At 53.7% G+C, this 24,463-nt stretch overlaps 8 protein-coding genes across 8 annotated transcripts; 6 read left to right on the forward strand and 2 right to left on the reverse strand.

Annotated features, from left to right (window-relative positions):
- Nucleotides 1-5,639: 5,639 nt before the first annotated feature.
- Nucleotides 5,640-8,119, forward strand: CDEST_07252 (uncharacterized protein). Its single transcript, XM_062923411.1, has one exon. The coding sequence runs from the start codon at nt 5,677-5,679 to the stop codon at nt 7,336-7,338; it is 1,662 nt and encodes a 553-aa protein (XP_062779462.1). The 5' UTR covers nt 5,640-5,676; the 3' UTR covers nt 7,339-8,119.
- A 276-nt stretch (nt 8,120-8,395) lies between these two features.
- CDEST_07253 (Putative BRO1 domain, ALIX V-shaped domain, BRO1 domain superfamily protein) lies at nt 8,396-11,537 on the forward strand. The gene is made up of 5 exons (XM_062923412.1): nt 8,396-8,504; nt 8,567-8,810; nt 8,877-9,585; nt 9,641-10,883; nt 10,938-11,537. Exons 1-5 carry the CDS (start codon nt 8,497-8,499, stop codon nt 11,356-11,358), a joined length of 2,625 nt encoding a protein of 874 aa, XP_062779463.1. The 5' UTR covers nt 8,396-8,496; the 3' UTR covers nt 11,359-11,537.
- CDEST_07254 (Putative NADP-dependent oxidoreductase domain-containing protein) lies at nt 11,458-13,265 on the reverse strand. Its single transcript, XM_062923413.1, has 7 exons — nt 12,937-13,265; nt 12,730-12,808; nt 12,518-12,661; nt 12,337-12,450; nt 12,045-12,239; nt 11,533-11,937; nt 11,458-11,473 (listed from the first exon to the last, which is right to left on the reverse strand). The coding sequence occupies exons 1-6, from the start codon at nt 13,093-13,095 to the stop codon at nt 11,642-11,644; spliced, it is 987 nt and encodes a 328-aa protein (XP_062779464.1). The 5' UTR covers nt 13,096-13,265; the 3' UTR covers nt 11,458-11,473; nt 11,533-11,641.
- A 1,128-nt stretch (nt 13,266-14,393) lies between these two features.
- Nucleotides 14,394-15,679, forward strand: CDEST_07255 (Putative six-bladed beta-propeller, TolB). The gene has a single exon (XM_062923414.1). The coding sequence runs from the start codon at nt 14,435-14,437 to the stop codon at nt 15,434-15,436; it is 1,002 nt and encodes a 333-aa protein (XP_062779465.1). The 5' UTR covers nt 14,394-14,434; the 3' UTR covers nt 15,437-15,679.
- On the reverse strand, nt 14,394-17,370 carry CDEST_07256 (Putative batten's disease protein Cln3). Its single transcript, XM_062923415.1, has 2 exons — nt 16,969-17,370; nt 14,394-16,902 (listed from the first exon to the last, which is right to left on the reverse strand). The coding sequence occupies exons 1-2, from the start codon at nt 17,054-17,056 to the stop codon at nt 15,737-15,739; spliced, it is 1,254 nt and encodes a 417-aa protein (XP_062779466.1). The 5' UTR covers nt 17,057-17,370; the 3' UTR covers nt 14,394-15,736.
- Nucleotides 17,371-18,076: 706 nt separating this feature from the next.
- CDEST_07257 (uncharacterized protein) lies at nt 18,077-19,426 on the forward strand (the record flags this gene model as incomplete). The annotated part of the gene is made up of 1 exon (XM_062923416.1): nt 18,077-19,426. One exon carries the CDS (start codon nt 18,077-18,079, stop codon nt 19,424-19,426), a length of 1,350 nt encoding a protein of 449 aa, XP_062779467.1.
- Nucleotides 19,427-21,308: 1,882 nt separating this feature from the next.
- CDEST_07258 (uncharacterized protein) lies at nt 21,309-22,191 on the forward strand. Its single transcript, XM_062923417.1, has 2 exons — nt 21,309-21,699; nt 21,757-22,191. Exons 1-2 carry the CDS (start codon nt 21,365-21,367, stop codon nt 21,782-21,784), a joined length of 363 nt encoding a protein of 120 aa, XP_062779468.1. The 5' UTR covers nt 21,309-21,364; the 3' UTR covers nt 21,785-22,191.
- Nucleotides 22,192-22,714: 523 nt separating this feature from the next.
- Nucleotides 22,715-24,304, forward strand: CDEST_07259 (Putative PLC-like phosphodiesterase, TIM beta/alpha-barrel domain superfamily). Its single transcript, XM_062923418.1, has one exon. The coding sequence runs from the start codon at nt 22,945-22,947 to the stop codon at nt 24,262-24,264; it is 1,320 nt and encodes a 439-aa protein (XP_062779469.1). The 5' UTR covers nt 22,715-22,944; the 3' UTR covers nt 24,265-24,304.
- The last annotated feature ends 159 nt before the right edge of the window (nt 24,305-24,463 follow it).

Here is a 24,463-nt window from a genome sequence, read left to right on the forward strand (position 1 = left end):
CCATGCATGAGCTTGGCCTTGGAGGTTATTTTGCCTCGTCCCCGCCGGGAGTGGAATCTTGTCTTGGGTGAAATCCTCGCATGCCAGCTCTTATCCAGCGAGGCGGTACGTAGCGTTCGTGACGAATGTCCGGATGATCGCCTGACCACGGTCAGGTTGAGCAAAATTACAGCCGAAGCCGTGCTGGGTCGGTTGGTGGAGGAAGAACAAGCAGACCACCGGACTCGGCGCGCCGGGTCGCGTTGAAGACGTCATCGACTCCACGACGATGAGACGTCCGGGATGTGTGCACGCCTTGTCTTGTAAAAGACTCAAAGCCAAGTGCCAGGTCTCGAAGAGTCGTCTTTCTTGCTTCGGCCTTTCGCCGGCGGCTCAGGGCCGCCCTCCCCCGCCCCTTTTTTCCTATTTTCCTTTCTTCCACAAGTACCTCTTCAACCTCCCGAGCTGCCCACAGCCCTTGTTCATCTGACACTGGCCCGCAGGTTCCATTATAATCTCTCTCTGGCAGTGGGCATATAGACCGGCGGGCAGGTCGATCGACCGTCTGTCTCCAGAAATATCGCCCGTTTTTCCCCTCCGTTCTCTACCTTGTTCTGGGGGTATGGCCCATGGGGTTGCACTCTGTGTCCTTTGCATGATTAGCACACGGCCACAACCAGCTGGCCGGTGCAGCCATCGTCTCATTGTTTGCGATTTTTGAGCAGATTAAGCTCATCGCCAAGTCGACATGTTGGTGGTGACTGGCCGGGGAGAGCTGGCACGTCTTTCAGTGCATGGAATGGAAAGAGGACGCCTCTAAAGTTCACGGTATCGAACCGAAAGTCTGATGCGCTGGGCCAGCTGCCGCTCCAAGCACCCGCCATGCATGGTTTTGGGCAGAGTGTCTTCCATCATGGCCGAACAGGGTACCATACCTGTGTGTCCTTTTTCCATACGCCATGCCGATCGGCCGCGGTTCGCAGCAGGACCCGCGTTATGTTTCGTCGAAGCAGTCCGGGAACCCAACAGTGCCGGCACACTCCCTGAATCAGGAGTCCAGGAGTCGCTGTCAGTTGATGATTTGTTACAGGGCGGAGCAGCATTGACGGTGGATCCGACTCCCAGTCAGCCAGCTAGGCCCGTTCAGTTGCAGGGAAGCAGAGCAGTTAACCAGCCAGAAGGGAGCAGCATCACTCAAGTAACCACCTCCTGTCTTTTTTGCCGGTGTCGATCACGCTGAGGTGGTTGGCCGGAGTGGCATTTGAGCACCTAAGCGCTCCGTAACCGTTGAGGGTTGGATGTGGAGTTGGTTGAGGGGGCCTGAGAATAGCGGTTGAAGATCCGAGCCTATTTGGCCTTTGAGAGGCGGTGACCATCGAAAGAAGCGCGCGAGGCAAAAGCAGAAACCAAAGCCCGTGGTTCTGGTCGTGGTGTTCGAGACATAAACGTTAGTGGGGGCTGGCTGGCGCTGTTGGCTTCGTAGGTGTTTGGCCACCCGGTGGAGAGAATGGCGACGACGCGTAAGGCGGCCCGGTTTTCTTTCCTGTGTGCTGCGAAAAATAGCAACGTCGATGTCGGAACGCATCCACGCACATTGCGGCAGCTTGATTGCTGGCCGGCAGAGCGTTTCATTCGGAGGAATTCTGGACAGGCAGCGGGTGGCAGACAGAGAGGCATTAGCGGCACATGAGCAGGCTGTGCTCGTGTATAGCGGGTACGGGGTGCGCGAGGGTCCCTGTAGCAGGCCAGCAGCACGCTGCACATTGTAATCACGGAAGGTAAGTCAGTGAGTGGTAGATACTGTAATTGTAGCGGCAGGGCAGGCTCTGTTCCGTCGTGTACTTCGTGCGAACACTCCGGTAGTGGACGGGGCGAGGGCACAAACGTTGTTAAGTAGGACCGATGGCGATGGCAAAGCACACCGCATCAGAGAGTCATGACGGCCATTGCAAGAGGTGATCGGCGACATTGGACGCCGATGGGCACGTTGATGAATCCAGATTGAGTATCCGTAGTTGAGCAGTGAATACAGTTAGTGAAGCTGTCTGTGGGTCCTAGCTTGTTGCTTTATTCGACTGAAATGCCCTGTTGGAAACTCGAAAGGGTACCAAGTAGCAGATTGACGAAGCTAGGACAGGTTGGTTGTGTGCATAGGACCAATTAGGCAGGTTTCCAAAGGGGGGTTTTACTGGGTTTCAATGGGAATAGCAACATTGAAGTCGCTCAGTACATGAGGAAAAGGTCGAGGAACTGGCAGGAGGAAGCAGAGCAGCATGGAAGCACAGAAAAGCAGAGCAGAGATAAGATGAAATGAGATGAGATGAGATTGCAGTGTGGCACTTGCAGGTACGGGAGCGGTACTTGGGGGAGGCGGTAATTTCGGCGGACTCGGAAGGTAGTCGTCGAGTTCCTTGGTCTCTTGGCCCCCTCCACTTCCCAGTAACCAATCTTGATTGTCGAGTCGTCGCTTCCAGTGTCTGCTTGACAGGTTTCCTGTGGAAAACGACTGAAGAAGGGAAGGAAAGAAGTTGAGAATGGAGAGAGTGGGGACAGGATGTAACAGGGGATCGACTATTGGGACCCCCTGAGAGGCTTGGCAGAAAGTACATCGCACTCTGTACCTGTAAACTGGGAAGGGGGGAGTGGGGGGCAGGAAGCCAGCCGAAGAAAAGGCCCCCTGAGAGGAAGAAGTAGAAGAAGAAAAAGAAGTCCTAAGGGCCAATCATGTCTGGCTATTTGTGACAGTTATCTTTTATTTCTTTTTAGCCGATGGGCCAGGTACATGGCAAGTCCGGCGGACCTTCCAATCGAGTGCTCCTGCCTCAAGCACGTTTGCAGCGCCACGAGATGTGCGATTGGATCTGATGATCTGTAGGCCAATGAGACGACACGGATACTATGCCTGTGGACCGTCATTCCGGCTCTCGCGAACTCTGATACGGGACTAATTCGTCATTTTTTTTTTTTATTCTTCTCTTCCCCTCCCCGATTTTCGTTGACGACTTTTAATCATCTCTTTCCGTCGGTTCAGGTCCCCTATCATTGATTGACGGTGACATTACCGGAATGTTGAGTCGAGTACGGACCTTTCTCAGTGCTTGGGAGCTGAGACGGACGACTCGAGAGACCCGCGAGCAAATCTTACATAACCATGGCCATCCCGGGCTCGGGGCATTTGCACCTAGACATGGAGCGCAAGTCAGGAATAGGCGCCGTTGATAACGCCGTCTCGACGGGAATGTCAGTCACAAAGTAGATCGGCCGGTACCCAAGGCCACGCACGCTCTAGCGGCTGGTGCGTCTACTTGGTCCATCAATTTGTTGGACGCTTGCCGTCACGGTACCGTAACGATAATTTTTTTGGGAATCCGGATTCCGCACGCGGGGGATTTATGGATAAACTCACAAAGTATTCAAACATCGGCGACTGAGAGACTTCCCGGCGCGCATGTGTCTGAAGAACACTTTCACGCCAGCCCATGGACTCCCCACCGGCGTCATTTCAACGCCGCTATCGCATCCTGGTCCTGACGGCCAGTCAATTCCCTTCGTTCCTTCCCCATCCCTGGTCGCGCGGGCTGGACCTCTCGTCCTCCCCCCCACCTGCCGCCCACTGGCAATTGCAAACCCATGAACCCCGTCCCTGTTCGCAGTGCCACACGCACCCAACGGGCCAACACCCAGCCAGTTGAGCACCCCCTCGAGATCTCTCTCCCACGCTGTGCTGTGCCCATCTTTTGCAGTCTCGAGATGGAGGTGAGGCGCGGAGGCGCAACAGGATGAGATGCAGTGACGAGGGAACAGACATCGCGTGTGTACCATGGGAGCATGGGGAGACGCATCTCTATCCCGTGTCCATCTGCATCTCCATCGGCATCTGCATCCCCGTCCGTCATCATCAGACAGAGGTGCTGCCACCGCCGCCTGTGCACCCATCATCAGGCATGTCGTGGGTGACAAGACGGCCGTCGACGGTTGATTCGTCCCGCCTCATCAACCTCCAACTCGGCGGCGACCGCCCCTATGCAAGACGCAAGCTGCAGGTCCCGTTTCCGCCTCAAGGTAACTGTACTCTGTACCGTCCCAGGTTCCCCTGCACCCTGCCTCTGGTAAGCGTCCATGGTTCGCCGAAACACGCCTTTCTCGCTTTCTATCTATCCTCGCTCTCTCTTTTTTCTCTTCACTCGAACTGCCTCACTTCCTTGACTCTGGCTGTGCGTGGCCTTTGCTCTTTTGGCACCGAGGTGCGGGCGTCGGCTGGTGCTAGTGCGTGCTGGTGCGTGCTTGCCGCTCGGGACTACAGCTGATGACACCTACCGCCAACCAGACAACGGTTTGTCGAACTACCTACCTTAGGTAACCAAGCCGCGCATCTGAGAATTGACGGACCCTCATCCTGCACATCCCCTATTTCTCTCTAACACACTCTCTCCTCACCTTGACTGGTGAAGACCCTCCTCCCTAATATGTGCTGTGTCGCAGGGTACTTACTGTGCTGCCTCTGTGTGTGTGTGTGTGTGCCTGTGTCCCGGACTGGTTTGGAAGTCGCCCATCCTCTTCAACATGACAGGCCACCCCTGGGCGCCCAATTTAATGCCAATCACCCAATTCCACCGGCGTTCCCACGTCGTCTCGACTCTCGTCATCTCATTCGCAGACGCGGCCACACCAGCCCGACTTGGCCCAGTCTCGTTTGGTACCAGCCAACTCAAGTCTCTCGAGGTGTTGAGTGAAAAACCTCCCCGAGCTGGTTTCTATCACGAACGGTCAATATCATGCCCGCTGAAAGAATACATACAATACAGATGGACTTCACTCTGCGATCCTGTCTCCCTTCCTGGTCGTCATATCTAGGCAGTTCCTCTTTTCTTTCTTTTCCCATCCCACTCCCGTTCCCACCCTTCTTCCTTCGTTCGTTTCCCACGCCCCATGCTCTCTCTTCCTGGCCATCTTATCCCATCCCACCCACACGCCCCTCCCCCCTTGCCTTCGAATTTCTCTTTTCTTCCCACCCCCGAAGTCGCCCCTCTCCCCCCCGTTCGCCGCTCCACGCTGCTGTACCGAGTCTCCTTCTCCCTAGTGCAAAGACCTCGCCATCTGGGACCCTGTCTCTCCTAATTGTCCTAGCCTCCCGTTGCGAAGCCCACGCGCTACTCCACGCCTCGAACCGAGGATCCTCCTCTCCGACTACCAGACCTCTTCTACCTATTGCTCCCTCATCTCCCACTCTCCCCCCCTCCAGCTCTTTTCCTCCGTCTCTTCAGCTCACGACGAATCTGGATCGCCAGCCTCTGCCTGTCTGCCTTTTCGAGTTCCGAGTGGCAGAGAGTCCCATCAGCAAACAGCTTTCCCGATCACTTGCCGGTCCTATGATCGTGTCACTCGCTCAGCAACACTGCTAGTTACTATATTTAGTGCTCGTGTGTTTTTCTTCACTTCTTCGCCCTGTTCATGTCATATTCTGTTTGAGAGAACGCCTCTTCCCGCCCAATCCGAATTCGCATCTTCTATCGTCGAGCCGTTGTCGATATTTGCACACTGGCCTGTACACCAAAAGAACCACGCGAGAACCCGACAACGACTCTCACCGACGATTACGTGTATTTTAATACCCCCCGCCCTCCCAAACCAACTACGCAAACTCACAATCAACCAAGCTGGACGAAGAACAGTTCGACTCTTGTGTGTTTCCGGACAATGGGAGCTAAGCTGCCTGGTCCGCATCGCGCCTGCAGTATGCGTAACCCACTCACCAGAATGCTGCTTTTCGCAGTCGTCGTCTTGGTCATCATGGCCCTCACACTGAGAAACGACGCCATCGACGTCCGCGGCCGCATCATGAAGACGGGGACCGGTGTCAAGTCCTCCATCACACACCAACAACCCCTGGACGCCGTCAAGTCCCACGCCTCCTCGTCTCTCTCCGACAAGATCCCCGCCGAGCCCGCTCCCTCAACGACACATGTCATGAACTGCGATGTCAACACCGACCACCTCAGGACGCTCAAGGACAAGTACGGCCTCGCCGACAAGATCCACTACTTCAAGCGCTACGTCACCTTCACCCGCAAGGCCATCCAGCGCAAGGGCTACACCGTTCTGGACCAGGACTTCCTCCCCAAGAAGTTCAAGACGGTTGACATTGGCAAGTCGTACGCCCCCGAGGACTGCGCAGCCCCTCTGGAAGTCCCCGTCACCCAGTCTCCCTACCCCTCCACCGTCAATGCCTCTGACTTCATGTTCGCCGTGTCCACCACCTACAAGCGTTTCAACGACCCCAAGACCAGTCCGATCAAGGAGTGGTCCCACTGGCTAACCGACAGCAACGGCAAGTCCAACGGCGGCAAGCTTCTGCTACTCCTTCTCGACGCCAGCGACGCCGAGCTCAAGGACGCCAGCGACAGGCTCAAGAGAGTCGGCATCGACGCCGATGTGGCGCACTCGGACCCCTCCATGGAGATGGCCGTTCGCTACTTGACCCTCGTACCCTATCTCTACAACCATCCCGAGCGGAAGACGAGAAAGTGGCTCGTCACTTGCGACGACGATACCTACTTCCCCAGCATGCACGGTCTCATTGACAAATTTGCTACTTTCGACCACCTCGACCCTCTCTACATCGGAACCCTCTCCGAGGACGTCAACGCCATTCACCGCCACGGATCCCAGGCTTTCGGCGGTGCCGGCGTGTTCCTCAGCGTACCTCTCGCAGCTGCCATCAACCAGTTGTACGAGTCGTGCAAAACGGAGCAAAAGGTCAAGGAGGCCAACTCCGGCTGGGGCCCCCAAGGCGACATCCTTCTCCGCAAGTGCATTTACGAGAACACCGAGGTCCGCCTGACCAACTTGTGGGAGCTGTGGCAGCTTGACTTGTTCGGCGACCCAGCCGGCTTCTATGAGTCTGGCATCAAGCCCCTGAGCTTGCACCACTACAAGGGAGGCGGCTGGCACTTCGCCAAGCCCTTCCAGTCGTCCAAGGTTGCCCACGCCTGTGGCGAGGACTGCTCATACCAGCGATTCATCACGGCCGACGACTTCATTATCGCCAACGGCTTCAGCATTGCCCACTACCCCCAGGGCATCGATTTCAACCTCGACCAGATGGAGCGCACCTTCACCCCCGCTCCCGATGATATTGGCTGGAACCTGGACTACATGTTCGGTCCCCAGCGCCGATCCCTGCACAAGACTGGCCGAAAGATCGCCTGGGAGCTTCAGGAGGCTCACGTGCAGGAAGACGGATCTGTGCTTCAGGTCTACACGAGGAGAAAGGACGACGAGCGCTGGGTCGAGGAGGACGGCGAGCCCATGAGCAAGATTGATGGCATCATCGAACTTGTCTGGATTCCCTCGACATGAAGCGGTCCCTTTCATCCCCCGAGCACGAAGATACGACACGGGCAGAGGATCTTCCGTGAGATCACTCGCCTCATGATTTGACGGGCCAGAGGCAGTAGATGGAAAGAGCCACTTTGCAGCATACTTTCCTCTAGAGCATTCCGCCAATCCAGGACATTCTGGCTCGTTTTGGCGAGCTGTTCTTGGACCACTCTGGCACGAGCCATATTCGATTTAGACTGCAGCCTGAAGGCTATCTGGCAAAAGCTGGCTAGAAGATGTTTCTAAGGGCCGACAAAAACATTCTTGCCATCCCGGACCATACGACAGACAACACCGCCTGGACAGCAACATCATAATTATAATCCGCTGGCCCGCGATACCCCCTCCTTTTTCATCAACTAAAGCTATCGTTCCGTTGGACTTGCATTCCGATTAGGGCATACAGCTCGCAGTGAGCTTTCGGCGTTTGAGAATGGTACAGGGTATTCCTTTACCACTGCAAGCATTCCAGCCAACGCTATATCATCATTTTGTTACCTTTCTTTTCTACTCTTGTGGCATTGCATTGCACATAGCTGGATTGCATGGACGAGACTTGCAATCGGTACATAGAGACGTGCGACAGGGCCGGACGTTCGGAGTCTCAAGGATAAGGACCGTTGGGTGTCCCTTTGTTTGGAAGTCATCCACCTGGTTTGGTTTTAGGTGCAAAGAAAAGGCCGTCAACTACGCCTTGTATAGAGTTTACCAGTAGAACGATTGTGTATACCACCAGGATAAAAAAATCTTGAAGACATTCATAAAATAGTTGGCATGGCCTCCCATGGCAAACTCGTTGAGACTCGGTAATTCAGAATTGCCGCTCTTTGAAGACATCTTAATTACAGGGGAAGATGAGACGAACTGCTCCGGCCTTGTAGCCTTGTCTTCCAGGCTGAGACACAAACGGCGAGGCACCAACGGCAACCCAGTACTCTCAAACAGTCCCAGCCACGCCCCACCCCCACTTGATGCAGGGCTCAAGCCACAGTTGCACCCGCGCCCCGCCAACGTCAGTTCGCAGCGTTGGGCTCTCCTTCCATGTTCCCAGAAATGAAGTCATGAGGCTTCTTCACCTGGCGTAGCTCGAAGCTCCCCAACGCTACAACTCCCAACACCCCGAGTGGCCCTGTCACGATGGCAACGTGAGTTGATTGTTCCCGGACCCAACGCCCGAAGGCTTTTCTAACTGCTCCGTCATGACCAGCATATCCAACATCCTGTCGCTCCCCTTTCGCAAATCCACCCAGCTGTCGCTCTCGTCAACAATACGACAGTACATCAATACCAAATATGACCAGCACCCGGACATGTTCCGCCAGGACCTTGAGGTCATCGATGCCCTGCGACGGGATGCGGTCAACGTAAGGGAGCCGCACCCCAGCGGCATCAAGAAGCTCCAGGCGTACGCTGGACAGCTGGCGTGGATTGGCGGCAAGTTCCCAATCGACGTACGTCTCCCCGACGCTCTCGTGGCAGTGGGCTTGGTATGGAATACTGATGAGTCTGATGGTTAGATTGGCGCTGAGTTCACGTGGTATCCGGCGCTGGGTTACAACACCGAACGGCCCATGGTTCGAAACAACCTCAAGTACGAGCTAATGAACATCCTCTACAATCTCGCCTCTCTGTACTCTCAGCTCGCCGTCGCGCAGTCGAGAACAGGAACCGAAGGACTCAAAATTGCCGCTGGACATTTCGCCTCGGCGTCCGGAGTGCTGGATCACATGCAGAAGGAAATCCTTCCCGAGCTGCGCATGTCAGACCCCCCCGAGGACATGGACGCCAATACCCTCGAGTCGCTCTCTTACCTGCTCCTGGCACAGTCACAAGAATGCTTCTGGCAGAAGGCCGTTATGGACGGCTACAAGGATGCCATCATCGCTCGTTTGGCCGCCCGCGTGTCAGACCTGTACAGCCTGGCGGGAGAGGCTGCGATGAAGAGCGAGGCCATCAGTTCTGCCTGGATCCATCACATGAGCGCGAAGCACCATCACTTCGCCGGTGCCGCGCAATACCGCGCTGCGTGCGACTGCCTCGAGAAGAGGAGATACGGTGAAGAGGTCGCTCGTCTGCAGGACGCTGTGGGTTGCGTGAATGAGGGTCTGAAGGAGAGTCGGGGCGGATACCTGAACAAGGCAGTGCTCGAAGATTTGAACGGCCTGAAACGTAAGGTCGAGGAGGATCTGAAGCGGGCGGAGAAGGACAACGACGTCATCTACCTTCGTAAGTGCTCCTATCCTGGGAGAGGTTGGAGAGGAGCCCAGGCTAACATTCCAAGAACCCGTACCGCCAAAGTCGGAACTGAAGATTCTCGATAGAGCCAACATGGCTGTCGCCAAAGTCCCTCCGCAGGTGGCTAACCCTTTTGACTACCTCGGAGACCAGGCCGAGTTTGGTCCTGCGCTCTTCACGAAGCTCGTTCCGTTCTCGGTCCACGCCGCCATCACCATCTACGAGCAACTGCGCGATCGTATAGTAAACGAGAACATCATCGGACAGATGGAAACTCAAACAGAAAAGCTTCATGTCATGCTGAGTGCCATCAACCTACCTGGCTCACTGCAGGCTCTGGAGAAGCCGCTCGGCTTGCCTCACAGCTTGGTCCACCATGCGGAAGAGATACGGCAAGCGGATGCCATAGGCCGCATTCAGCGGGCGTTCTCCGACATCGATAAGCTTCGGACTGCCGATCTTGCGGTCTTCAATGAGGGCAAGGCGATCCTCGCGGCAGAGGAGGAGGAAGATAACCGAATGAGACGGAAGTACGGTACCGATCGTTGGTCCAGGCCCGACAGTCGCAGCGACCCCCAGGGAAGTCGGTTCTGGGCTCAAGTGGCCGAGATCGAGGGCTACTTTGCGAGCAGTACGAGCAGTGATGCTGTCGTGCGAGATAAGTACAAGGAGGTCCAGGATTTGCTCGAGATGCTGTCGGGATCAGACCGGGCCATCATGGACTACGTGCCTTCATCCAGGCGGATGGATATCCCAGAGCCCCTGAAACCGGTAATAGGAAGGCTTCGGGGTGCCTACAACGACGTCCTCCGGCTAGAGTCCAAGAGGAGAAAGAAGGCAGAGGCGCTGCGGGAGAAGGCTAGAATGGACGACATCAAACCGGATATCCTTAAAGAAGCGGCTCGGCTCGAGAGGACGTACCCGACGACAGCTATCGTCCCGGCGCACTTTGAAGACTTCTTCGAGAAGCGCCTCGACAAGCTGTACGACGCCGAGATTGAGGCTGTCGCGAAGGAGGAGGACGAGCAAGAGCGGCTCATGGCCGAGGTTCAGAGAGTCAACCGGGAGTTTGAGGCTCAGAAGCGGAACTTATCAAGTGGTAGCCGCGAGCGCGAACAGGCTCTGCAGAGGCTCGACAACGCATACTACAAATACAAGGAGATCGTCAACAACGTCGATGTCGGACGAAAGTTCTACAACGACCTGAGCAAGGTGGTGGGCCAGAATTTCCGGGATCCGGTCAAGGCTTGGGCTGCGGAACGTCGGATAGACGCCAAGAGCCTTGAAGAGTAAGTAGCTCTTCCAAGCGCGACAGGTGCTTGTGCTAACTAACTCTGACCCAGGGACCTCAGTATGCCGCCACTAAGCTCCCTGAACATCAATAGATCACCGGTACACTCTCCGACTGGCTCGAGCTACGACCCGCGGTCCCAGTCCTACTTCAGCGCGAGCGTCGTTCCCAGTACGACACAGCAGCAGCAGCAGCAGTCTCAGCCGCAGCAACCCCCCACTCGGCACGACGTGCACTCGCCTGTCGAGGCTCACATCCAGTCTTGGGCCGGTTCGACCGTCGAGCCTCAGCACCCGAGACCCGCGGCCGCTATGTCAGGCATGTGGCAACCCGACATGGGCATCAAGTTCGGGGGTCAACCTGGCGCACCCGCCCCGGCTCCGGCCCCGGCTCCGGCCCCGGCATCGGCCAGCGGACAATCGCCGCCGCAGGGAGGCACCTGGAACCCTGCCTCGGGAATCAAGTTCGGATAGGACACGGAACGGTTTCCCCCGCCCAGAGAACGGAGGCGGTAGAGATTGAGTTTGGTTTGGGTCTTAGGGGATGAGCGAGCAGTTGCGGCGTTGGTAGGGTTTTAAGGTCGACTTGCTAGATAAGTATTACAGCTCCCGTCGCAAAAGCACACCTTGAAGTAATAGATACCAAAGATTTATAGCCCATCATCATCCGGAAGGCATATCGGGTGATTTGACTGTTCTTGAACTTGTGATGGGAAAAAGAGCAGTTTATTATTCTTTTATAGCCAACAGCTACCGCCTAGTGCCCCACCATGGCCTGCTGCGTTGGGTTGTATCTGTTTCCATGCGGCTTCGCCGCGTCGATGATGCGCCGCATCTCCCCCTTCTCCTCCTCGGTCAGGTCGATGTCCCTCGACGCCCAGTTCTCCTCGAGTCGCTTGGCCTTGGTCGTGCCGGGGATGGGGATCATGCCCTGGGCGGCGACCCAGGCGAGGGCGATCTGCGGCAGGCTGCACCCCTTCCGGGCAGCGAGCTTCTTGATCTCGTCGACGATGGCCTTGTTCTTGTAAAAGTTTTCGCCTTGGAACTTTGGGCCTGTTGGTTTTTGGTGGGGTTTCTGTTAGTAAAGAGTAAAGGAATCACACTTTCTTGGGTGAGGAAACGGTCTCCTCTGAAGAGAGAGAGAGAGAAGCAAGACTCACTTCCGCGTCGGAAATCATCGGGGGCAAAGTCATCGGGGCTCTTGAAAGGGAAGTCGTCGACGAGCCAGCCGTGGCCGAGCGGGCTGTAGGCGACATAGGCGACGCCGAGCTCCCTGGTCGTCTCGATCAGCCCGTCGGTCTCGTGAACCGTTTCGAAGGCTGAGTATTCCGCCTGGACGGCGTCGATTTTGGCGACTTGTAGTCCGTCAGTCAGCTGAGTTCTTTTCTATTTATGGCCAACTTTTTCTCTTTTCTCATTTTTCTTTTGGAAAGGGTCCGAACAGAGACTTACTGGAGTTTGCCTTGCGGAGAGTGGCGGCTGAACATTCGGAGAGGCCGATGTACTTTGTCTTGCCGGCCTTGCGGATCTCGTCGAGGGCCGGGATGGACTCCTCGAGGGGCGTGTCTGCGAGGGGGAGATGTTAACAAGAGAGGGTTGACGAAGCCCACGCTCAGCAGTCAAGGTCACTAACTGGGGTCGATGCGGTGGAGGTAGTAGAGGTCCGGGGTGAACCCGAGCCTTTCGATGGTGCCGTCGATGTACTTCTTGATGTGGGAGGCGGAGTTGGTGACGGCCATGCCTTGCTCAAAGACGGCGAAGCCGCACTTGGAGGCAACTGTTGGCAATGTCATGTCAGTCGAGCACAAAGAAGTTGCAAGGGGAAAGGGGACGACCACGACGTACTGAAAACTTTGTCGCGGACGTTGTGTTTTCGGATGAAGTCGCCCAGGAGCTTCTCGTTGACGCCGGCCTGGTAGACGACCTGATGATTATTGTCAGCATATCGAGCCCCAGCTAGGAGGGGAGGAGGGGAGGATGAGATGGAATAACGGCATAGGAAACTTTGCCAGAGGGGAAGTTATCGGGCAACGGGCAAGCTGTGTCACTCACGGCGGTGTCCCAAAAGGTGCAGCCGAGCTCGATGGCCTTCAGGAGCACGGGCTCGGCCTCCTCGAGGGTGAGGTTACTCCCGAGGCCGAAGCTGAGGCCCATGGCGCCGAAGCCGGGCGAGTTGACCTGGATGTCTTGGAAGGAGAACGTCTTGACCATGGCGGCGGTTTTTGCTTGTTGGTGTGGATTAAAGTGAGTAAAGATGATTGATATTGACAAAAGCCGTGAAGAGTCGGGAGTTCCGTCGTTGATTAAAGAAGACGCCCGGCTTTGAGGATTGCAGTCAGGTCATATAAGTCGAGTTTGGTGAGTATGTTACCCTCCGTGATGTAATGGCCTTTTGCAAGGGGGGGTGTGGGGGACGTTCCCGCAGCGCGACCATGGAGTTATGGAGGTGTTATCTGCGATCCCCCCCGGCTATTGACGTGCCGATCGTGGATCTGGTGGCGTCGGTCCATTGAATGACCCCAGATGCCCGCCCACCCAACTCGACAACTTCCTCAGAGAAACGGACTTAAGGACCTGGTCCCTCCGGTGATCTGTTGGTGTCAAGAGGGGTTTGTAAAACCAAAGAAAGCAGAAAAGCCATCGCGCGGCCGCGGACAACGTCCGGCAGGCATCGGGGGAACTTATGTGGGGCGTCGTCGATGTTGGCCGAATCGTCTCCGTAGTCCGTTTGATTCCCACTCGCTTCCGCGCCATAGGAGGGCACCCGAAGCGGAAGTGTGGAACGCTTGTCGCATCATCCCTGTGTCTAGTCGCGCGTTGTGAAGAGTTTCGGACTTGATCCGTACATCCAGACTTTGTAGAACTGGTGTATGCTGCGGAGTTATGGAAGCGGCTAGTCGCCGTTACACATACCGTATACGACCAGGCGAGCAACTCTAGGCGGCAATCTAACACAAAGCTCTTATTTTCCAACGTATATGCCATCTCGTGTCTTTTGTAAAGCTTATTTTCAGACGAAGGAGTTGGCGACTAGCCTAGACTTAGCATCATAGGGCATCCTCTCTACCATCGTCTCTGCTACATTTTCCTGTTTTGTTTCTCGTTTCTTCCACGAGTCAAACCCTCTCAACAGTACTTCGATCCCCCGCTCTTGTTGATCTCGAGAAAAGGTAAGGCGGGGCAGACACAGGATCGTGGAAATCAAACCCCTAGCTTCCGCTCTTCATCGCGAGGATGTGCCGGTGCGTTATCCACTGGTGACGTACAAGGCTTCCCTAAGGTATTATCGTAGCCCATCGTAAACCATACTGTAAACAAGGTTTCCAACTTGGAGGCTTGGTTCAACGTCTTGCCAATCTTTCGGCGGGTCCGGCCTATCCACTTTATGGCTGTCAGCAATGAGTTGCGGAGACGGTGCTGACATTTCGGATTTAAGTGTCCTATCTCCTGGATTCACGTGTTCTTCTTAATCAAAGCCTTCGCTCTCATGGAATTGTAAAAAATATCGCCATGTCTCCATTCCTATTCTTCATGTTTCGCCATAGTCCACATGATGTTCTTTGAGCTGTCCGCCCATCGTGTATTCGGGCTGTTGGCCATTTGCTTCTTGCCCCCGGCTCTGTCGACTCCCATTAGCCACGAAAACGGAACCAGCGTCACAACCTTGCAAGTCATTCCGGAAACCCAGTCGCTAGAGAATATCGCAGTCCGCAACAATGGTGACCTCCTGGTTACCTCCGTCGCTTCGTCGACTCTGTTCGGGTTGTCGCCTGATAGAGAACACCCGCCGATCCCGGTTGCTCGGATTTCCGGTGTAACAGGTCTCCTGGGGATTGCTGAGCTTGAGAAGGACATCTTCTACGTCGTTGGTTCCAACCTCACGTCGACAGAAAACTCGAACGGGGTGTGGAAGGTCGACCTTCGCAACTTCCAGGCCTTCCGGAACGGTACCATCCTCCAGACGGCTTCAGTCTCTTTGGTTACCCGAATACCCTCGGCTCTGCAACTCAACGGCATGGCTCGCCTCTCCACCAACGACACCAAGAGGCTCCTCATCTCGGATTCCTCTCGGGGTACAGTCATACGCCTGAACGTTGACACGGCCGTCTACGAAACGGCCGTCCAAGAGCCCGAAATGGCTCCCCTGACCACAGGCCTGGGGATCGGGGTGAATGGCATTCGGATCCGCGATAACTACCTCTATTTCGTGAGCCTAGACCAGGGCCGTTTTGCCAGGGTGCCGATATCTCTAGCAAGCGGAGAAGCACTTGGCCCTGTCGAGACGCTTGCCTCCGGCATCACCTTTGGCGACGACTTTGCCCTCTCGGGAGACGGTAGATGGGCGTACGTCGCCACCAACGGCCCTCGGGAGGTCATTGGGATTGACCTGCTGCTTGGAGGGAAGTTCGTGGCTGCCACCTCGCCCCTGCTTGGATCCGCCTCGTCGGTCGCTCGCTCCACGGGCAATGTCTGGTACGTAACTGGTGCTACTCCGTCAGGGAACAGCACAGTTGGCCACGTGTCTAGCGTACTATTCAGTTGCGGGGTTTAGTGTAGGAGTTGTATGACTTCACTTTTTAGAATAGCTGCATGTAACAGTGTTCAATGCACACAATTGGAGTAGGCTACGAGACAACCCCTATTTAAAATACAAACATGCAGTTTTGTTTTCGTCTTCCGCATCAATTGTATTGGATGGTGTCGTGCTTGTTCTATCCAACACACCGTCGCGTTGTTCAAGTATGGCTGGATCGTTGTCGCTTACATCTATTGTACTTGTGCTAATAACAACACTCATGAGGGAGAACCCCTACCAAGCGGTTGAAACAAAGTCAACCACATGCCCAGCCAGTTACAGACTGTAGTCTCGATTCCAACGGGCTCTGTGGCAGAACCTCCCTGCATCTACAGTCATACTGCAAATTGCCGCCTCCCATAGCAATCCAACCAACCCGCCTAACAGACTGCCCATTGTGTCACCGGCACTGACGATACCAAGATTCAATAAGCAGTCCGAATGGTCACAAACTGCCTTCAGTACGCCGTCGAACACCTCAATGTACACTGGACCCCCTAACAAGCCGGAAATAAGGGCCACACCAAGCACAACCCAACTAGAACCAAGGAAAAAGATAGAGTCTGCCAACAACAAGGCCACCATCCAGGCTAATAGAATCAAAACAACCCTGTGGTTTCCAAGTCGAAATGGAATTGTTGACAATCGTGCTGTGAAATTGCCAAGATAAAGCGCAAAGGCAAGCGCAGATGTCCATGACAGAAGGGAGGAAAACGAAGAACCATCGAGGGCGAGGGCTACTCCGGGAAACACCATGGCCTGAGCAGCTGATGCAAGACAAATTGTAGGTAGGTACTGAATCGTCACAGCAGCCAGCATTCCGGGGTTCCGAGCTATTTTCCTTGAATCTTTGTCCAGTGTCGTCGAGGTGGCCTCCATCAGTGATGTATCGTAGTAGCTCGCTGTGTATCGATTGTCCAGATCAACATCTCCATTGCCAGTTGCAGGAGAAGTACTTGGCAATACGACGAAGTAGGCAAGCAGAATCGTGAAAACCAATGGGTACATGTATCCAGTCCCCTCCCTCAGTGTCATTCCCATGGACGACGTCAGCACTAAAGGCCATGTAGCATTTGCCATTTGGCCAAGGCTAGTGCCGGCAGCCCAGGCAATGAGCCCGAGGCGACCATAACGTCGAACCAAGTCCAAGCAACAAAGCTCAGTAGCAGCCGAGGAGGAGGCAGCCAACAGTGTCATCAGAACGCGCACAGGAGGCAGTACGTTCGGGGGCGTAGCGGAGACGACAAACTTGACTAGTAACCATAATCCAGCCAACAGGACAAGGCGTAAATTTTGAGGGATGTAGCCGAAGACTGACGGTAGCAATAGTTTGGCTAGACAAGACGGAAGAAGCTCGAGCAGGAGGACGATGGCCTTTGGGTATGGGATGATGAGATAGTTTGCTGCATGGCTAACGCGTGCGAGGATGGTGTTTGCAAGACCTGTGAAGACGAAGTTAGCATCCTCAAACTAAACTGCCAAAAGTCGGTGAGAGAAGGAGAGCGAACCTATCAGTACAAAGCCTAAGAACGTTCGCGTACGGTACTTGGTAACAAACGGGCCATCCAGCTGGCTGGAAGGCATTTTCGTGTGCATCTCAGTTGGAAGTCAAAGTTCTGCAGGACCTGAAAGGCTGAAAGGGGGGAAAACCAGAGAGAGAGACACAATGAGGTCGAGGAGAAGCAAGTGGAAGATGAAAGGAAATTCTGAGGAGTGCAGAAACGACCATCATTGCTTGGCCTGCTAGACATTACACCCAAGGGTTTCCGCCCGGAACACCCACCCAGCCGAGCTCCAACACAAGCGATATGACAGCCGATTCCCACTATCCCTACCTGAACCCCGCAGAAACTTGCTTGGGCATAACTAGACACCCGGGTGACAGAAAATAAAGCATCCCTTTATTTTTTTTGTGGTAAGCGCGCCAAAAGCGGGCCGCTCCCTGAACACGAGATGGGGTGGATGGAAATCTTATAGCAATGACCCTTGGCACATGTGACAGGGGGGCAGTTGGGTTGGAGCAGTAAACTCATCGAACCCCTGCTGTTCCAATCAGGTAGCGTATTTAACTGTACTTGGGAAACGACGATGGAAAGACAGTTTTTCTCCGGTATAGTATTCGAGATCACAGTTCGGCAGCACCACTCATGAAACTCTTCTTCACCCGCAACATAATGGCGGGGACTCGGTCACCGTTTGCAAGAACTATCTACAAGCGGCTGGGTAATGTGCTGGCTTGCATAAACGCAGCAAAATTCGGTCTACTTTGGATCACACTTACAATCCTCACGGTTGTTTTGATTTTGGTATGTTCTTGTCTTTTTCCTTACGTCCTGTTACTGAAGGTCTAGCCTCTCTCGTATTCTGTTCCCCTTTTTAAAACGATATACTGATACTTTTGGCGTTGTGTCCAAGGGGAAAACATCTAATTACAGTTGGCCCAAAGAGACCGACGTGTGGGCAGAGACTCGTCAGAAGCTCGCAGAGTTGAATTTCTCGGCACTGGAAAACGATTCTTTTACTGGCCATCGTCATCTGCGGTTGTTTATGCCCGCTGATGGCCCCAGCATAAACCTATGCAAAGTCGTACATTCTGCAGTGGCTCTTGGGTATCCAATGCCTACCCTGCTGAACTGGAACGGAGAGTTCAACCGGCCAGATTGGCACTTCGCAGGCTCTCACATTTCCAAACTGGAGTCCCTTCTTTTTGCGCTTGATACGCTCTACGAAGAGGACCACGCTACCGATAACGACATCGCACTCATGGTCGACGCCTACGACATATGGTTTCAGCTCCCTCCCTCAGCTCTTCTTCAGAGATTCCACAAGTCCAACCTCGAGGCGGACGAAAGACTGCAAAAAACGTGGACGGACTCCGGTTACGACCCTCAGTTTCCCGCCTCCCCGCCAAAACAAAACATACTCATCACCACAGCCAAGGATTGCCAACCTGGCGCAGAATCCGGTTCTCAGCCCAACTACCCTCACTGGCCTGACTCGCCACTGCCTTCGGACTTTTACGGAGAAGATACGGACAAGATCGACCCTTCTGCGGACTCCGCAAGAAAATACAGGAGAGTTCGACCGAGATGCGTGAACAGCGGAATGATCATGGGGAAAGTGGGAGCTCTGCGAGCGGCACTTCGAAGGTGTGTAGAGAAGGTCGAAGCCGTCTCAAAGACAGGGCGTCAACTATGGAGCGACCAGGCCTTGGTTGCGGAGGTCATTGGAGAACAAGAGATGTGGCGCGAATGGGTCCGTTCTGTCTTGCCACCTGTCAATCAGAACCGTCCGCAGGACTTGTCCAGGGAAGTTCGGAAGGTTGCGGAAGCAGCTCTCGACGGGCAGCGCTTTGAGTTCGGAATCGGCCTAGACTACACCTTCAGCACGATGCCTCCAACCTGCTCGGCTGAAGAGGATGGCTCATTTATCAGATGGGTTGACCGAGAGGCCGTGCAGAAGGCGTCAGAGAAGGCCGGAGTACCAGGCAGTGTCAGAGTGCCCGATGTGCCAACAGATCTCGGAGGCTCACACAGCCCTTTGCAGGGAGGTGGACTCTCATGGGCTGATGTCCCTCTCTACACTGACTTCTTCTTCGGCAACGCTCCGGTTGCAATCCATCACAATGCGTACATCTCGGGTCTGAAAGCATGGAGGTTGGAGAATTGGTGGAACATGACGTGGTTTTACCCACATCTTCGAGACTTGGTCACTATTCAGCTTCAGCAGCAGGAAAGTCAAAGTCCAAGGCCACTGGCGAGGATTGCGGTTGGAGCAATAGAGCAAAAGGAGATTGTCTACTGGGGACCACCAGAGGATTCAGGTAGGAGAACGATCAAAAGCTTCAGGTGGTCAAATGACGGGGCGGAAACAACGGTTGTGGATTGGGACGGCATCTGCCTGAAAGGTCAAACGAAGTGGCACGAGCTGATTTTTGGTGACAGAAAAGGGGCTGTCTCAGTCTAGGGGTTGTTCCTGCTCCACCACCTCAATGGATGAGAAGAAGAGACGCTGCATTCAGTGAATCGTGCATATAGCAAAAGCTCCTGTGACAAAAGTTCCAGTCCCATTCAAGATTCCCTTGCCAAGTGTTCCAGTTGCAGGTCACGAGTCAGAGCCAGTTGGTATTCGGCCAATCATCAAGTCAAAATGAAAGACGTGAAGAGCACAACTCCAGTCTGTGATCAAATATATGCAAAAGGGTGGCAACTTTCCCCACAGAGAGCAATTTTGAACCAGACAAAAGTCTGTTGGTTGGCTTGGTTACATTGATTTGGCGGTTGGTTTGGTGCTTCGCCCAACAGGTGCCGGAACTCTTACCGGAACTAGCCCTACAGGGGGGGTGCTCGTTCCTCGTCGAAAAAGAAAGGAGGGATGGCAAGTCCCGTTATAGGGTCCATCCAACTGAGCGAAGGGGCTCCTTCTGTGCGGGTGTGACACCGGAAGGGCCGGGCCCCATTACTTCATCCGTCGGTATCTTCCGGTGGAGCGGGCCTTGCGGCGAGTCTAAGAGCAGCCAAGAGGGATATGACTCAGGCCTTGTCAGGCCGTTGCCTCATTCCAGAATATCCACTACGCTGACAGGGGAGACCGACAGTCCAGTCGGAAGTCACCCCGAAAGAGGCTCGCTTTTAGTTCCCGCAACACTGAGCTTATCGCTTTTAGCACGCTGCCCCATAAATTCGCGAGCGCCTAAAGCTCACGAAGAGGATCTTTAAAGTGACTCCAAGCAAAAGCTACAAGCCAGAAGAGCCTCATAAAGCAGAACACAAGGAAAGGAGGATCAGAACTAGTTGAATGTCTTACTTCGTTTGGTCCAGTACGTCTGGAGGGCTTGAAAGCCATTAAGCATGGAGTTGAATAGCCACCTTTCCGGATAGTCTTACACAGTTCAAGTTGCAGTTTTAAAGTTATGGCCCATCACCATCCAAACTTGTGTCGTTAACCCTTGCCAGGACTTTTGGACTGACGCTGTAAAGCGGCGTGTGACGCCCATTTCCAGGATACATTACATCTTGGACTGGGCCTTTTGGTCCCGCAGGGCTTCTTGTCAGCCATGAAAAGTATAAGCCATTCTTGCAGCTCAGCCAACAAACAATGAAGCAAGCAAGCCTGGTTTAAAATGACCTTCCTGTTTCTGTTCTGCTTGATGGAAATCCTAGCAACATGGTGGGGCTTACTGCCTTGCGACTGTAGGTCTTTAATACCAGGAAGCATTACCAATGCTCCTCCTCTTAAGGCCTTGTTTGTATGTGTATTAGTTTATGCTTTAAACCCCTTCTTTATTCTTGCTCATTCTTACTGACTTTTTAAACTATTAAGCATGGGACAGACGTTGTAATTGGTGCTCTTTGAGCTTATATCTGTCTTCCAACAAACCAATCCAGAAAAGACTGTCTAGTGATGACTGTGATATGTGTGTTTCAGATGGGGCATGTCCTGAGTACTTTCAACATACCTCTTGTCCCAGGCCACAAGTGTTTGGTAGAGCTTGAGGGTGTGAATGCATTTTAATGCCTGTCGTATTTGACATGGCTGCGGTCAAACCGACCTGGACTCGACGGAGTCCACTGCAGCTCCCATGTAGCCCAACCTATCGCAGGGTCAACAATCCATAATCATTGAATCTGCTGTTCATGAGCGTCCGACAACGTGCAACTGACCTGGAAAACCTCCAACAAAAGACTGCATGCAAGTTCGCATCAGCCAGGATGTGGTTCCGCATCTCCTGCAGCTCCCAGTACCTATCTTTTCTGCCTACTAGATCATGATATCCAAGAGAGTAGGTTCGGCGAGACAAACTGTATAAATAGATCAAAAGCTCCCTTACTCTTCTCCTTCTATTCTCACTCATCATCTTCATCTCACTCACAATCTTGAAACATCCTTCCCTATCTTCTTACAATGCATTTCTCCCTCACCACCGTCCTGGCCTTCGCGGCGTCTGCTTCTGCTTGCTATGGAGGAGGCCAGGCCTGGGGCAACAGCAGGCTTGATGCTCTTCGTCTCGCTGAGGAACAATGCCGGGAATGGAACTGGGTCGAGTTCAATGGCGGCGAAAACAAATACGGCTGCAAAAACATGGGCGGGGGCGTGAGGGTGGATTTTCGCATGAGGAACGGAGATAACGGCGGTCCCCGCCGCACACTCGACTATGCCACCTGCATCCATTTCCTCAAGAACCCAATCACGAACTGCAACTTTGGCGGCGAAGACAATGAGGGTGCTTGGAGGCCTCGGTAAGAATCTTACCCTCGATTCTTTCTTCTAAGAATGCCTTGAGCTAATATGCCTAGCGCCGACCCCAACGTCGGCAGCTGCTAAACGCGCCATTGATCTCAGCAACATCTCCTCTTCTAGAAATGAGGTTCTTATATTTTCTTAAACAAACGACACAATTTGTCTTCGGCTAAGGTCATGCATGTGCAGTAGATAACATGACCTTCGGCAATTGCACGGTTTGCTTCAAAGTATCCGGGCAAGTAAGTGGATGCAATACTGTTGGAAGAAGTGTATGAAGCTCTAACCTTCAATCATTGTGGAGTAATTTTGTCAATAAACCCTACGCACACTGGCAGATTTGTCAGATTTGCACTATCTCTTGAACAGTCTCTTTTGAGGATGCAGACTATCTGGCCTTCCTTCATGCTGTCAATTTATAGATTGTGCTAACGCACTGTACGATCGCTGGTTCATCAAATGTTTTCGTTTATGTTCTGGAGATAATGCCACGTTATGTTTTTAAGGAACAATTTCAAACGAAACTCATCAGCCGAGTCAAATCAGCTCGGAGTATCATCGCTGGGGTCAAAGCGTGGTCGCACTGAGGTCAACCCCCGCTTGATTTTGTGCCCAAGGAAGAGAAGTTAGACGGAGCCACGTGCATTATTGTTGGCCATGTCACAGGATTCGTGAACAATGCATCTCACGATGCGGACACTCCCTGAGCAATTAGTGGTATCCACCGATCATGTACAAACCTTGCATGGTTACCGACCTCAGAAAACCCCACAGTCTCCATAATATACACGAGCAAATAGGAATGGAAGCGGCGAGGCCTTGGTATTGGATATGTGTAGGGATACTTTGGTGCGACCAGCTTCGGCCGATCCCGGCTGCTTAGATACGGCGGAGCAGTCGTTTTGGCTACCTGAAATGTCCTCTAGTCCTTCTCGCACAAGGCCAGGCTGCGAGCTGTTAAGAACGAGCACAGATGCCGAAATTCTTCCAGAATCCACGCCAAGTTCAAAATATTAGTCCTCGTTACGCAGTCTTACTCAGCCTATACTGAACCTTTCGTGTGCGCCAAATATGAGTTATGGGTCGAGACGCCCGCGTTGGGCCAACAACAACTACTCGGACCACTCGCCAGCAATGTCCACCGCCACTTCCTCGGCGCCGGACGAAAGTCATGACAGCAAATCAGAAGGCCTCTATGCCTTCAGCAAGCTCCCTCACAAGCTCTGGATACTTTCATTGGGATTATGCAGAGGCACATGGCGTTACATGACCGGATGGGCAGCGACGGGCATGCTGGGCCCCACGTTCGGAATAGCCGCTGCAACATCCCTCATAATGTAAGCTGTAATCTCGAGCTGCCAGTAACTGGCCGTAGACTTACTTTAAGCAGAATTCTGCTCTATTTTCTGGTTTTTGTCTGCAAGCCTCTCTCCGCCAGGGCGGTCTTGCCTCACGATTTCATCTCGAATAATGAAATCACAACTGATGGCAAGCCAATTGATGGCATCTCTCGCTGGCTGGCTGACTTCACCCGCTCAGTGGTACCTCGAAATTGCCATTCCCACAACGATTACTGGCGACCATACCCGTTATTTTCGGCACTTGCGGCAGGTTGTATGAGTGTGGAGGCCGATATTTGGCTTAGTGACAACGGTCTTGATCTACTGGTTGGCCATGACCGTGGCTCTCTTTCGAGCGAGCGTACCCTCCAGAAGATGTACCTAGATCCGCTGCTGACAATCCTCGAGCACCAAAACCGACAAGGGTCCTTCACGCCATTCGAACAGGCCCGCGGTATCTTCAACACCCGGCCGGATATGGCCCTTGTTCTCCTGATTGACGTCAAAACAAACCCCACAGATACCTGGCCGCTTTTGGTAAAGCAGCTTGACCCGCTTCGAAAAAGACAGTTTCTCACACGTTTTGAACAAATGGAAACGTCGCCAGGAGTTGTTACCAAGCAAGGCATCTGGCCAGGCCCTATCACAGTCGTTGGGACGGGCCTTCTGGATCGAGCCACCTTTTTCGACCACAATCATCGAAGCTACGCCGATTACGAAACCTATCACGACACATTCATAGATGCGCCGTTGAGCACTTTGGCACAGGATAATAACTTCTGGCGGCTTCCTGACCCACTATCGGCCCCCCTTAGCCAGCTGGCAAGCAACTCGGGCCAGTTATGGTCCGCAGATGATGCATATTATGCTTCGGCTTCTTTTAAGACGACAATTGGATCGGTTCGGACCGGCTTCACCGAGGAACAACGGAACAAAGTGAGAGCCCACGTTCAAGTAGCGAGGCAAAGTGGGCTCAGGTCCAGGTACTGGGATATCCCTGACTGGCCTATCGGATACAGGGATTACATCTGGAAGATTTTGATTGAGGAGAACGTTGACATGCTTAACGTGGATGATCTAGAGAGTGCTGCTCGTTGGGGTTGGACGCAAGGTTATCTAAGAGACGTGCTTTGGATGTCGCTAGTGTCAACATACCTACTTAGCTGCACTGTTTTTGTCTTGTTTTTATTTAGACGCCTGTTAAAGAGACAGTGTAGATGCTAGTGCAGGTACTAGTTGAATTACTGCGATCGATATTATTGCAGGCCAGGAGCGTAGGGATGGGACTCTTGACTGAGAAGTGCTCGAAGAAGCCTAGGAATCTGCTGTGACCGGCTTGGTGATAAGTCTAGTTGAGAGCGCTTACTAAGGGCATTGGTGAGCGTCCAATGTCACCAGCCACAGTTGCACACGCCACAGGTCC

Source organism: Colletotrichum destructivum, chromosome 4 (assembly GCF_034447905.1).
Source record: "Colletotrichum destructivum chromosome 4, complete sequence".
In the NCBI taxonomy this organism is placed as follows: domain Eukaryota; kingdom Fungi; phylum Ascomycota; class Sordariomycetes; order Glomerellales; family Glomerellaceae; genus Colletotrichum; species Colletotrichum destructivum.

Excerpts from the sequence above, each read along its gene's own strand:
- CDEST_07259 (XM_062923418.1), top strand. The coding sequence starts at position 22,945 with ATGCAGAGGCACATGGCGTTACATGACCGGATGGGCAGCGACGGGCAT.
- CDEST_07252 (XM_062923411.1), top strand. The coding sequence starts at position 5,677 with ATGGGAGCTAAGCTGCCTGGTCCGCATCGCGCCTGCAGTATGCGTAAC.
- CDEST_07253 (XM_062923412.1), top strand. Across the intron at positions 8,811-8,876 it reads GCGGCAAGTTCCCAATCGAC|ATTGGCGCTGAGTTCACGTG; the intron begins GTACGTCTCCCC and ends TCTGATGGTTAG. Across the intron at positions 9,586-9,640 it reads CAACGACGTCATCTACCTTC|AACCCGTACCGCCAAAGTCG; the intron begins GTAAGTGCTCCT and ends TAACATTCCAAG.
- CDEST_07254 (XM_062923413.1), bottom strand. The coding sequence starts at position 13,095 with ATGGTCAAGACGTTCTCCTTCCAAGACATCCAGGTCAACTCGCCCGGC. Across the intron at positions 12,451-12,517 it reads CCTCCACCGCATCGACCCCA|ACACGCCCCTCGAGGAGTCC; the intron begins GTTAGTGACCTT and ends TCCCCCTCGCAG. Across the intron at positions 11,938-12,044 it reads CGATGATTTCCGACGCGGAA|GCCCAAAGTTCCAAGGCGAA; the intron begins GTGAGTCTTGCT and ends AAAAACCAACAG.
- CDEST_07258 (XM_062923417.1), top strand. The coding sequence starts at position 21,365 with ATGCATTTCTCCCTCACCACCGTCCTGGCCTTCGCGGCGTCTGCTTCT. Across the intron at positions 21,700-21,756 it reads GAGGGTGCTTGGAGGCCTCG|CGCCGACCCCAACGTCGGCA; the intron begins GTAAGAATCTTA and ends TAATATGCCTAG.
- CDEST_07256 (XM_062923415.1), bottom strand. The coding sequence starts at position 17,056 with ATGCACACGAAAATGCCTTCCAGCCAGCTGGATGGCCCGTTTGTTACC. Across the intron at positions 16,903-16,968 it reads CTTAGGCTTTGTACTGATAG|GTCTTGCAAACACCATCCTC; the intron begins GTTCGCTCTCCT and ends TCGTCTTCACAG.
- CDEST_07255 (XM_062923414.1), top strand. The coding sequence starts at position 14,435 with ATGATGTTCTTTGAGCTGTCCGCCCATCGTGTATTCGGGCTGTTGGCC.